Genomic DNA, 12584 nt, shown 5'->3' on the forward strand with positions numbered 1-12584 from the left:
AGCACTTCACTTCTTTTTATAACTGAATAATACTCTATTGTATGGATATACCACATTTGTTGATCCATTCATCTATCCATGGACATGGGTTGCTTCCACCTTTTGGCTGTTGTGAATAATGCTGTAATGAACAATGCATTCACTTACAATTTACAGTTCTTGGGCCATGGAAATGTCCCAACTCAATGCGTCAACAGGACAATACCTGGACTCTGAAAACAGGCTGATGGCATCTGGGACACTTCTGTCACTCGGAAAGGCACATAGCTGGCAATGCTGGCAGATGCTCATCCTTTTCTCCTGGGTTTCGTTACTTCCAACTTCTGGCTTCAGTGGGTTCCTCACAAGTTCTCTGGGGCTTTTACTGTGAGCTTCTCTTAATGTCATCCCTTCACTTCTATACGTGTTTTATACGCTTATAAAGGACTCTAGTAAGCGGATTAAAACCCACCTTGAATGAGGTGGGTCAAATCTCAATTGAAATAACCTAGTCAGTTGTCCCTCCTACAAAAGGTCTATACCCACAGGAATGGATTAAAGGAACATGACCGTTTCTGGGGCACATACAGCCTCCAAATCACCACAGATTTAGTCAAATGCCTTTTCTGCATCAATTAAGATGATCATGTAGGTTTTTTCCCCCTTCATTCTATTAATGTGGTGTATCACATTGATTTTTTTTATGTTGAACCATTCTTACATTCCTGGAATAAATCACACTTGGTCATGGTGTATAATTCTTTTATATACTGTTGGGTTCAGTTTGCCAGTATTTGGTTAAGGATTTTTCATCTATATTTATAAGGGATATTGGATTGTAGTATTCTTTTCTTGTGCTGTCTTTATCTGGCTTTGATATCAAGAAAATTCTGGCCTCATAGAATATTTTAGAAAGTAATCCCCCCTCAGTTATTTTTTGGGAGAGTTTGAGGAGTGTTCTTAAATCTTCCTTAGATGTTTGGTACAATTCAGAAGTGAAACCATCTAGTCCTGGAATTTTGTTCATTGGGAGATTTTTCGTTAGAGTCAATCTTTTTACTTGTTACAGGCCTGTTGAGATTTTCTGTTTCTCTTTGCATCAGATTAGGTCATTTATATGTTTCTAGGAATTTGTCCCTTTCATCTAGATTTTGTTATTGGCATATAATTGTTCATAGTACCCTCTTATAATCCTTTTTATTTCTGTAAGGTTGGTAGTAATATCTCCATTTTCATTCCTGATTTGTTATTTGTGTCCACTCTTTAAAGTCAAATACTGTAAAACAATGATCTTAAATATGTTCAATGAGGTATTAGAATCCAAATATAAAGAGCTAAAAGATAAATGAAATAGAAAACACAACAGAGAGAATCAAACCCAAAAGTTTTTAAAGAGGATCAATAAAATCAAGAAACCTTCAGCAAGTTTGACAAATTGTTCCAAGGTATGAGCTTCTGCAATCATGGTTTCTGGAGAATTCTTTTTTTTTCCTGTGAATGGGCCATACACTCCTGTTTCTTTGTGTGTTTTGTACATTTTTTTGTTGAACACTGGACATTGAGTATTATCTTGTTATAACTCTGAAAATCTATTTCTCTCTCTTCTTTGGGATTGCTAGTTTTTGTGTTTTTGTTGTTGTTGAGGGCTGGAGTTGTCAATTTGAGTTTTCCAAAGTATTTTTGTTCCCAAGCAGGGAATGGAAAGAGAAAATAATAACAACAGCAATAATAATAATAAAAACATACTGCCTCTTTAAGACTCCTGTGCTGCATTTGTCTGAGAGGGGGTTAGAACAATGGCTGCTCTCAGAGTCGGCTCCCCAAAAATCTGAATAGCTGATCAAAAGCTGTGATCTATGCTCAGACTATGTACACCTGGAGTTTAGAGGACTATGTCCTTATACCCCACCCTAGCACCAGCAACCTCATTAGGAGCCTGGGCTGCAGTCCTCACTACTGCCTGCCTTGCAACTGGGGGTCAGGGGACAGTGACCCTGCACAGAGGTTGAAATTCACTAATATTTACCACTATTTACCAGCCTCTTCCTCCAGTTCGTCCTTGAATTGCCCAGCATTCCACCAGATACAAGAGTTCCAAGATAGTTGATACAGACGGTTCCTGCAAGTTCAACCGTTGTTTTGATAGAGAGACTGATTCCTGCAGCTTCCTTCTCCACCATCTTTCCACTACCCTCTCTCATAGTTTTTGAAAATTAGAGTCCTGTATGTAAAAAGTGCTTAGAAAGCAAATAGAGGGTTATTCAAGAATAACAACTAATGTACATTGAGCATTTCATGGATGCTACTGGGCTATTATGCATTTTCTTCCTTTTTACAGAGAAGAAACTAAGGTTAAGAAAGGATAAGTCACAGAGTGAATGTATGATGGTGGCAGGACTCAAACTCAGATCTCATTCCAAATTCCATGCTTTTAACCAACTAACTATTACTACGGTTATTACTGCTGCCATTTTTTGTTGCTGTTGCTAAAACTATTGTGCCAGAGTTAATCTCTTTCTTGTTCTATCCCGGTCTCCCCTAGGTCCTAGATAATTATGCTGGGTGTGGGAGTGGGATGAGAGTTGAGCCTCAGAGAAGACCTAAGACCAAAAACTTATTCCTAGAACAAGGCCTGGGGTTCCCCTTAATCATCTGGTCCCTTCATAGCCCTGCGCACTCCAAGACTAGGCACTTAGGGTAGCATTTATTGACATAAATTAAAATTTTAAAAATTGCTCAGGCCAAAACCTGGAGTCACCCATGACTCCTCTCTTTATATAGAAACCCACCTCTAAATCTGTGTACTCTTATCTTCAAAATAGATCCAGTGTATTCCCACTCCCCAACCCTCCAGTGTCCCCATCCAGGTCTTGTTCACCCTCACCGAGACATTTCCCGCAGCCTCATTGTCTCCCTGCTCCTGTCTGACCCTACATCCTGTTCCCCTCACTGCCAGAGGGAGCCTGTGAACACCAAGTCAGATCATATCCTCCTCCCATCAGAGCCCTCCCTCACACGCTTCTTACAATGGCTCACGAGGAACCAGGCCATCTGCCCCTGTCACCTCCCTGCCCTCTTCTCCTAGAACCCTCCTTCTTGCCATCTGAAGTCTGATTCCCTGGATGTCCCTCAGATTTCCTGGGCACTCTTCTCCCTCAGAGCCCTTGCACTGGCTATTCCTTTTACCCGGATTGTCTCCCCACCCCCACACCCATTACAAAGTTCATAAGCTCCTTGTGGGAAGGTATTTTTGTCTATTCTGATCATTGCTTTTTCCCCTAGTGCTTAGAACAGGACCTGGTTTGTAATGGGGTCTCAAGAAATTTGTTGAATGACTGGATTGTATGACCTCAGCCGGAGGGTCTGCTTGGGTCTAGGGGAGGAGAGTTTGGGGGTTCAGAAAGCTGAGTGAGTGGAATGTGTCAATGTAAATAAACAACACAAGCTGAGACTTTGTCACAGACATTTCTTGGAGTGGATATCTCATGGCCCCTCCCCTGATAACAAGGCTGGGTCTTGGACCCCATTGTTCCCCCACCACTTCACCCTGCACTGATGATAACAATATTGAGGTCACAGACTGGCTTGGAATCAAAGTCAGGAAGATAAATGTTGGGGTGCTCCCCCCAAGTCTGGGGGCCAAGCATCCAATCTGAGGGGCAAGCAGCTGGGAAACAGCTTGGGGCTCCAGGGTCTGAGGTCTTCCTGGCTCCCAGGGTCAGCCCTCCATGCACCCCTAATTTGGGGGCTATGAAGGGTAATCATGGATCAGAGGTGGGTGTCAGCAGGGAGCAAGATTGGGAGACCCAGGAGAGACGGTGCCGGGAGGTGGCAGCCAAGGGACATTTCCCCAGTCCCTACTGCTTCATAAGCAGATCCCACAGCACCATACAGCACTCTGGTCCCCCATCCCACCCCTCCCCAAAACGAGGTAGGTTAAGAATGGAGCTTCCCCCCCGCCCACCACAGAAGGGGGGAGACTGAGGCACAGAGAGGGGCATGGGGACCCAGGCTGCCCCAGCCCCCAGTCCCTCTGCCCTCAGCTCTGGTGGGTCTGACAGTGATGAGAGCTGGGCAGAGTGGGGATGGGAGGGACACCCTGACCCCTTTCTCTCACCCATCCCAGGGGCTGGTTGGGAGAGCTGAATCTCACAGGTTCCGGATGTAATAAATAGTTAATAATTTAAAGGAAGTGACAGAAGGGCCTATCCTTTGGGCTCCCTTGACCTATCCCTTTGAACCCCCACAAAGCCATCCAGTCTGGTTAATAAAGGAAAGAAAGTGCACATGTCCACCCCCAGATATAGGGCCCAAGCCGATAAAACATTGACATTGTCCCTTCTTCAGACCTTGGTCCCCTCATACAGGGACATCAGATCTGAGGCGCTCTGGGAGACCCATTCACCTCGGGGAGAAGAGACAGTGGCATTCCCCTTCCCAGAGCAGGGGTCATGAAAGAGGCTTACAAACTTTCCAAAGCAACCCCCAACAGTGAAGTGGAAGAGAAGGGTTAATGGGGGGTGGGGTGCAGAACATAAAAGGTGGAGGGTGGAGGTGGGGCTGGGGCTGGGGCTGAAGATGCGGGGCATAGAGGAAGATTTGCAAACTGGGCATTACAGAGGTCCCAGCAGAGCCATAGGTAGCCTAAAGGTGACCTTTTGCAAATTGGAAAAAAGTACCACTTTCTCTTGGGGAATAGCTTGGCAAGAAGAATGTGGTGTAAATTCCAGCTTCAATCACCACATCAGGCCCTTATTAGTGACCAGCCTTCACAACCACAGGCGGCAATGCTGGGTTCTAGAGATGGGGGGGGGGGGACCCCCAGGTGGTCCTGGAATCCAGAAACACATGAGTTCAAAATGGTGTCCCCTACCCCCACCCTAGTGTAAAGGGGTAATTCTGATGGATGCTGGGGACTTGGGCTGGGACCCTGGGTTCTTGGGTTCTCAAGGACCTATGAATGGCAGAGCTCAAGGGGCAGCAGGGTTGAGAGGATGCCTAAACTAGGCTAGGGGGATCAGGTATAGAGGCATCTCAGGACCTTTATCATGCTTGAGAATTTTGAGTATAATGAAATCTGAAGTCTGAGGGTGCAGGTCCTGGGGCTCTGGGATGGGGCTCCCAGGGTACCTCAGAACTGAGTGTCTCTGGTATGAAAGAGCCAAGGTCTTGGATCAGGGACAATCCCAACATTGCAGGGGCTTGAGTCCTGTGTCGAGTCAGTGGCACCTTGGGGTCACTCAATAGCTGGGAACTAAGGGGTCATCTTCTAGGACCAGTGCTTCCAGTCTTTAGGGGATTGGGGATCTATGGATAGAAAGTAGCTGAAGATTTCAGGATATTCTGGGTCTTGAATACTGGGCCCAAAGGGGACTGGAAAGGGGATATTTGAGGTTTGGGGCCCAAGGTGTGCATGGCCTTCAGTCCTACATCTGCCAAGTGCCAGACACCTTAGATGTCTGTATTTGAGAACCAAAGCTCCTGGGAACACTGGCTTGGAGGAGGGTGGGTCTATGGAGGTCTTCAGTCCCCAGCTCCCAGGGCATCTTGGCATCTGACGTCTATGTCATGAGGGGCTCTGGGATGGATCTCTGAAGTCATTTTGGTCAAAAAACATCTCCTGGTTAAGCATATCCTATGGGCCCAGGGTTTCTTAAGAGTCTGGGGTACTAGGGAACCGGGGCCTCTTAGATCTGGGTATTCCTGAATTGGAGGCCAGATCTGCATTGTCTCTGGGCATCTCAGAGGTGGGTGGATTTGAAGCCAGATTCTGGTTACTATAGAACAACCTGGAGTCTCAAATCCAGGAGGGCTTGGTGTCTCGGTGGTCTTGGGGTTAAAAGAACATCTCAGATGTGGGCAACCCTGGTCTTAGGCGAGAACTTAGGGACCAGTTTGGGTGATTCTAGGCCTGTGATTTCAAGATCAGGGAGTAATTGGATACAAGCTAGGTGAGGGACTGGCAAAACTTGACTACCTAATTTCCAACTGTAATCGGAAGGGTTATGGTGCCAGCACGACTGCGAATGGGTTGGTAATAAGGGCATAGGGTCAAAGCTTGTGCCCTGATCTCAGGGATCCGTGTGCTCCCTGGACTGTCTGGGATATAGAGTCTGGGGATGCCTGGAATCTCTTCAGTCTGGGTTGGGGAGGTGGGGGGTGGGTGCCAGAACTCAGGACACCTGGAATCTTTCGAACAGACATCCCAATGAAGCTGAGTCTGGGATTTCTCAGTCCTAGACTTAGGGATCCAGATTCCAGGTCTGGGGTCTCTCCATCCAAATTCAAGCTCCAAGTTCCAGGTGTGCCTGGGTTTGGGTTTTGGATCCGAAGGGAGTCCAGGGTCCTGTACGCTCAATTTTGGGTCCTCGGCCTGGCTACGGGACCCACTAGGCCGTCCTCACCGAGCCGCCTCCTCGTGGCGACCCCCGCAGCCGGCGCAGCCACATCGCGCCGCGACCCAGTGGCAGGCACGCAGGGGCGCGTAGCAGCAGAGACAGGGCACCGCGAGCGACAACGCGGCCAGCGCAGCCCAGCGCGCGGCGGGCCGCGGGTGGCCCGGCTCACAGGCGCAGGGGTCCGAGAAGTCGCCCTCGGCGTCCGACAGACAGTGGTAGAGCAAGCTCTCTGCGCACCACAGGCAGCTAAGACGGCGCACCAGGAGGCGACCCGGGTCCGGGGCCTCCGCGCAGCGGCCACCGCGCCCGTCAGCGCGGCGGCGGAAGAGCGCGCGGCAATGCACACAGCGCGCCGCCTCCTCCGCCTCGGGGGAGGCTTTGGCGGGCGCAGGGCTGGGGCCGGGGCCTGGAGGTGGGCGAGCGGGGGGCGCTGGAGGCTCAACCTCCGTGAGAGCGGCGGGTAGTGCCGCGGGGGCGCCCAGGGCTGTGCCCCTCAACGCGCCGGTCTTGGCGAAGCGCACGACGCAGGTGGACAGGGAGAGAGGCGCAGGCGGCCCCGCGCGCCGGTAATCCTCGTAGCCACGGCCGCCCCAGCCCGGGCCCCCTGCCCCGGCCAGAGGTTCGGAGGGCTCCGGAATTCCCGTGAATGGTAGGAGTGGAGGGTAGCTCTGCAGGCCGAAGGGAAAGAAGCGGCGGTTAGCGGGGTCTGCGACCCTTCACCCCACCCCATCCCATCCCATCCCAGTCCCGGGACGCTCATCCAAGAATCCTATCCCCTAAAATTTTCCTATGTCCGGCACTCAGGCTTCCAAGCCCCCAGTCCTCTTCTCTCCCAGGGATCCAAGAACAAAGGTCCTTCAGCCCCCTTCTTTCCCAGGGACAAAGGAATGAAGTCCCACCTCAAAGACCCAGCAGTCAGCCTCCCAGGCCATTCCTCCCCCCAAGATCCAGGAATCTGGGTACCCAGCACCCTCTACCCTCAGCCTCAGGTGTTCTGGACACCAGCCACTTCCTCCTTCAGTACGCTGGACTCCAGTGCCCAGGTCCCTTTTAGCCTCCCATCTTGGGTATGCAAACCCTTCTCTACCCTCGTGAATTAAGCAGCCTTAAGGGCCTCTCTTCTATAAGCATTACCCTAACATACTCGAAGATTGTTCTGAGCCATCCCACGAACCCCTACGGAAGCCAGAAGTCAGAACTTCCCCAAATCCCCAAGAGCACAGGAGGCACGGGAAGCCCCCACGCGACACTGTGAGGGACCCCAGGCCTCCAGCTCCCCATCCCACCCTCCGCGCAGCAGTCAGCCCAGCCCAGCCATCCTCTATTTGCCGTCTCTCTGGCCTACCTGGCTCTCAGCTCCCATCCTCTTGGGGACCCCAGCGCCCCGCCCCATTCCCTCCAGAGTCCCAGTCATCGCTGGAGGGCGGAGGGCGCACCTGAGCGGAGGAGCGGCGGCGCTGGGGGGGCGTGGCGGACCCGAAGCCAGAAGCTGACTCCACGGTGACGATTGGGGCCGCCGCGGCAGTGGGAGGCGTCTCCTGGCGGCTGTGACTGGAGGAGGAGTCGCTGTCCACGTGGGACTGGGGGAGATTGGCGGCCTCAGTGCGGGAATACCCCGCACAGCCGATACCCTCACACAGGCCCCCTCCCATTAACAGCGAGGGCTCTGAGGCCACGCAGGTCGGGTTCGAGCCCCAGTTCTGCCACTAACTGGTTGCATGACCTCGGGCAACTGAGCCAAACTCTTTGAGCCTCAGTTTCCTCCTCTGTAAAACTGGGATCATAATAGTCTATTCATAAGGATGTGTTAGGATCCACTGTAAAGGCGGTACAGGAAGTACAGGAAGAGTTGGAAATGGTGGTTGTTGTTATTAGATCCTTATTCGTATCTGCTCAGCTCACCCACCTAGGGAAGATCAAAACATCCTTCTCCCTTCTCAGATTCCCTCTCCCTTGGCCTGTCAGCCTCCTTCCTGCCTCTTCTCTCCTCCACACCTACTGGGGAAGCTCCACCCACCTGGAAGACCCTCCTTCCCCTCCAAACCAGGCTTTTTCTTCCTAGCTGAAATATCACTTCTCAGACCCTCGGTTTCCTTTCTGTAACATGGGGATAATTGCCACTACTTCCATCTTTCCCACCATATGCCAGTCTGACAAAGGCCATCGTGCAGATGCGAGCTAGGCATGGAAAGCCCAGCATCTCTCCCTGAGTAGGTGCTTAACAAACGGGGACTGTTAGTATGCCCAGGGTCCCTTCTGTATCGCCCAGTGCCCTGGGATCCTCCCTTTTCTCCACAGGGACCCATTATTGCTCTTCCAGGTGTTGTGAGCAACTTCCACTGCTCCCAGCAAGCGCCAGATTGCACCCAACATTATATGCATTCATTGTTTCAATCAATTTATTCAACACATATTTACTGAATACTTACTGTGTGGCAGACACTACTTTAGGCAAAGGGGATGCAGCAAGAGACAAAGAAAGATCCTTGCCCTCCTGGAGCTGACATTCTAGCAAGGGAGATGGACAGTTAACCAAAAAGATAAGAATATTGTCTATTTGGAAAGGAAATAAGGAAAATATAGAAAATGGAAACTAGGATAAGAGGATTGGGGTCCACAGTTTTAAATAGATTGCTCAGGGAGGGCCTCACTGAGTGGATGATATTTGTGTAAAGTCCCAAAGGGAATGAGGGAGTGAGTCATGGGGGTTATCTGTGGGAAGAGTTTTGCAGGAAGAGGGAACAGCCAGTGCAGAGGTCCTGAGACAGGAACGCGCCCACCCTGTTGGAGTAACAGTGAGGAGGCCAGTGTGGCTGGAGCAGAGTGAGTGACGGGGAAAATAATAGGGTGCCAGATGGTATGGATCTTACCATGTGCCACTGTAAAGACTTTGTCCTTTCCCTGAAGTGAGATGGAGACTGGGAGGACACGAAGTGGGGGAGGGTCGTGATCTGACTCAGGAGCTCATAGGGTCCCTCTGGCTGCGTATGGGGAACAGACCATACGGTCAAGAGGGACTGAGTTGAGAATGGGCAGCTGCCACGATGGTTCAGGTGGGAGATGTGAGTGGACAGTACCAGGGTGGAGGCAGAGTCTGACAATTTTGAAAGTGGTGCCAGTGTTTGCTGACAGATTAGATAAGGGGCATAAAAAAAGAGGGAGAAGCCAAGAATGATGCCAAGATCTGTGACCTGAGTACTGGAAGGATGAAGCTGTCCTTAATTTATCCATCCATTTACTTTTTTTTTTTTTTTTTTTTTTTGGCATGGGCAGGCACCAGGAATGGAACCGGGGTCTCCAGCGTGGCAGGCGAGAAGTCTGCCTGCTGAGCCACCATGGCCCGCCCCATTTACTTTTAATCTTTATTCATTTTTATAGATTACCAGTTTTAAATTTTCTGCCTTCCCACACTAGAATAGAATCTCCATGAGGAAAGTGACTCTGTGTTGTTCATTGATATATCCCCAGTTCCTAAAGCACTGTCTCATACACAGAAGGTGCTCAATAAATTACCCTTGAATGAATGTGTGAATCATGACAGAACAGCAAAACAGAATGACTGGGATTGAATTGGCACTAGTAGTTTGGGTCCAGATTTGTGTCCCCAGCATGTGGCATGTGCCTGAGACACAGCAGGGCCTTAAGAATGTTTGTGGACTAGAAATAAACCCATGCCTTCCCAGCAGAGCTGCATTCTAAAACTCACCGTCAAGGGGCAGGGAGTCTCTGCGGTGTCCTGGGAAGGGGAGGAGGAGGAGGAGGAGGGGGTGAGCGAGCCTGGGACAGGGAGAGAGGCAAAGAGTGAGTCCCTGAACCATGGCTTCTCCTTCCCCTGCATCCCAGTCCCCGACACCCACTGCCTGAGCCACTCACCTCGGCCCACTGCAGCCAGTGCAGCCAGCAGGCTCTTCTGGAATTCATCAGCCTCAGCAGGGCTCTGAAATGTCAGCCCAAACTTGCAATCACCCAGGCTCCAGTGGTGGAAGATAGGGTTCACCTTGTTGTAAACCAAGCCTGGCCTCAGGGTACACTCCAGTGTGGTCTGAGGGGGCAGGAGGGGACAAGGCGCTGAATCAGACACCCCCACCCAGCCAAGCCTGTGACCTCTTTTCAGCCCCAACACCTCTGCACAGCTCAATGTCTCACAAACCCTACTTCACAATCCTAGGTTTTCCCTGAACACTGATCGATACCCCAGAATCACTCCCCAACTTTATTGGCATACCTCTGATACTCCAGTAGTTCTCCCAACCCCCTTGGGACAACCCTACATTCTTCTAAAACCTACCTCTGAGAACCCCAATGGAAACCTCTACATCTCATTGAAACCTTCAAAAAATTACTGTTAATTCCCTTCCAATAATCCAATATCTCCCTTCTAACTCAACAGTACTCCCCAAAACTTGTTGAATATCTCAAAATATTACTGGTAACCCCCTTCTAATGCCCCAATAGTCCCCTAAAACCTTATCCAAAAGTATTCTTATGAAACTCGCACCAGAGAGGCTGGCCCACACCCTAAACATTTCTTCATATCCTCACCTAACCTGGCTGGATTCCTTCGCCCCTTTTCAAATCCCCCCATGTCATTTGTCATTCCTACTGAACGCTACCCTGAAATGCAACCCTTCCCCCAAGCCCTTTCAAACAACCCACATTTTTCTACCTCATCCCCAGCTGAAACTTCAATACTGTCCCTCTAAATCATGCTAGCAGCCCAGGATATTCTTGCTAAGCCCTCAGATAGGATTGTAAACCCTATTTGACACTTCCAAATGGTCCCCTCACCAAATGCCTCAGTATACTTAGAGCAGAGAGGGGCCAGTTGGTGGAGGATCTTGGAGCAAGATGGAGCCATGGGAGGATTCTGAGCAGAGGAAGGACATGGTCTGACTTGGATATTAACAGGGCCCCAATGGCTGCCCATGGGAACAGACCGAGGAGGGGGCAGTGGAGGTGGGAGCAGGGAGACCAGCGAAGATGCTGCTGTGGTCCAGGTGGCATTGGACAGGACCTATGGAATACTTCAAATATTCCAGAAACTCCCAACTCATCGGCCCAATGTTCACTTTCAAACACCCCTACATACCAGTTTGATTCTCAGGCTGGGAGAGAACCTGGCCTCTCCTCTGTACCCCCTGAGCCCCATTCCCCTGCCTCCCCGGGTTCCTGTCCCGTCCCCACAACCCAGGGTGGCTCACTTTCTGGTCTCGGAGGCGCTCCCCGTGGATGACGTAGTGTCCGTGGCGGGCCCCCCCCTCGGGCCTGGCCCCTCGGACCCGACAAACGCTCACCTGGCTGAGGCCCCCGCCCCCCACAGGCAGCCAGCCCCCACTGGAGTCATCTCGGGCCATCACCACGGCTCGGACCCGCACCATGTACCTGGAGGAGATGGGAGGGGGGCAGATACATGGTCAGTGAGCCCAAGTCCGTTCAATGTTCCCCCAACCTTCATCTCCCATCCACCTCATCTTTCCTGTCTGGATTCAGTCACGGATACCCACCTTCTCTTCCCACACCCACCTTCTCCCCCAAAACTGCTGTCTCCCCCCACAACCGTTGCCTCCTCCATGCCCACCTCTTCTCCCTGTGCCCACCTTCTTTCCCCACGCCCACCTTCTGGCAGTATGGCGTCTTTCTTCCCCATACCCTCTCTTTTCTCGTGTCTACCTGCTTCCCCATAGCCACTTTCTCTCCATGCCCACCTTTCCCTCATCTTCTCCCCTCCCCACTCCCATAACCTCAGTTTTCTACTTTCCTTCCCCTTCCTGCTCAGCCCTTATCACCCGTCTCCTTCTCCTCTCTCTACATTTACCCACAGCCCCACCCATCCTTCCCCCTCACAGCTGGGTGCCTGCGCATATGTATTTTCTCAGGGCCCACCAACCCAGCTTCTTTCCCCCTACACTGCCTCCGCACCTTGTCGCCCAGGCCACTGGCTGGGTGAGAAACCCAGGCTCTCTCCCACCCCCCTTCCCGGATTTATGAATGAGACCGGATGCAAAGCTCACTGAGTCACCCAGCAACTGGAGATGGGCAGGGAGAGAAGCAGACATGGCCAGAGAGAGAGAGAGGCCGAGAGGGAGATGGAGGCAGAAGAAGCCAGAAACGGGTGACTGAGACACATCCAGAGAGCATTTCATTCACAAAAATCAAGCCTGCTCTTTCAGGCTCCAGATAAGGGAAGGATAGGAGGAGAGCGTGGGA

The 12584-nt window shown here is 51.1% G+C and overlaps 1 protein-coding gene across 2 annotated transcripts; it reads right to left on the reverse strand.

The window, feature by feature from the left end:
* Positions 1 to 2377: 2377 nt before the first annotated feature.
* SPRED3 (sprouty related EVH1 domain containing 3) lies at positions 2378 to 11757 on the reverse strand. 2 transcript variants are annotated; one of them, XM_077131994.1, is made up of 5 exons: positions 11579 to 11757; positions 10251 to 10419; positions 10084 to 10154; positions 7814 to 7957; positions 2378 to 7045 (listed from the first exon to the last, which is right to left on the reverse strand). In XM_077131994.1, exons 1-5 carry the CDS (start codon positions 11753 to 11755, stop codon positions 6380 to 6382), a joined length of 1227 nt encoding a protein of 408 aa, XP_076988109.1. In that variant the 5' UTR covers positions 11756 to 11757; the 3' UTR covers positions 2378 to 6379. The 2 variants fall into 2 exon arrangements, with proteins under 2 accessions (XP_076988109.1, XP_076988110.1); XM_077131995.1 differs by lacking the exon at positions 7814 to 7957 and having other exon boundaries at positions 2379 to 7045.
* Positions 11758 to 12584: the final 827 nt, after the last annotated feature.

This window comes from Tamandua tetradactyla, chromosome 16, assembly GCF_023851605.1.
Source record: "Tamandua tetradactyla isolate mTamTet1 chromosome 16, mTamTet1.pri, whole genome shotgun sequence".
Classification (NCBI taxonomy): Eukaryota; Metazoa; Chordata; class Mammalia; order Pilosa; family Myrmecophagidae; genus Tamandua; species Tamandua tetradactyla.

What these genes read in the sequence shown, in the direction of transcription:
- SPRED3 (XM_077131994.1), bottom strand. Translation starts at nt 11,755, where the DNA reads ATGGTGCGGGTCCGAGCCGTGGTGATGGCCCGAGATGACTCCAGTGGG. An exon ending in AGCGCCTCCGAGACCAGAAA is followed by an intron (nt 10,420 to 11,578) that starts GTGAGCCACCCT and finishes CTGCCCCCTCAG; the next exon opens with ACCACACTGGAGTGTACCCT. An exon ending in GCCGCCGCTCCTCCGCTCAG is followed by an intron (nt 7,046 to 7,813) that starts GTGCGCCCTCCG and finishes TTCGGCCTGCAG; the next exon opens with AGCTACCCTCCACTCCTACC.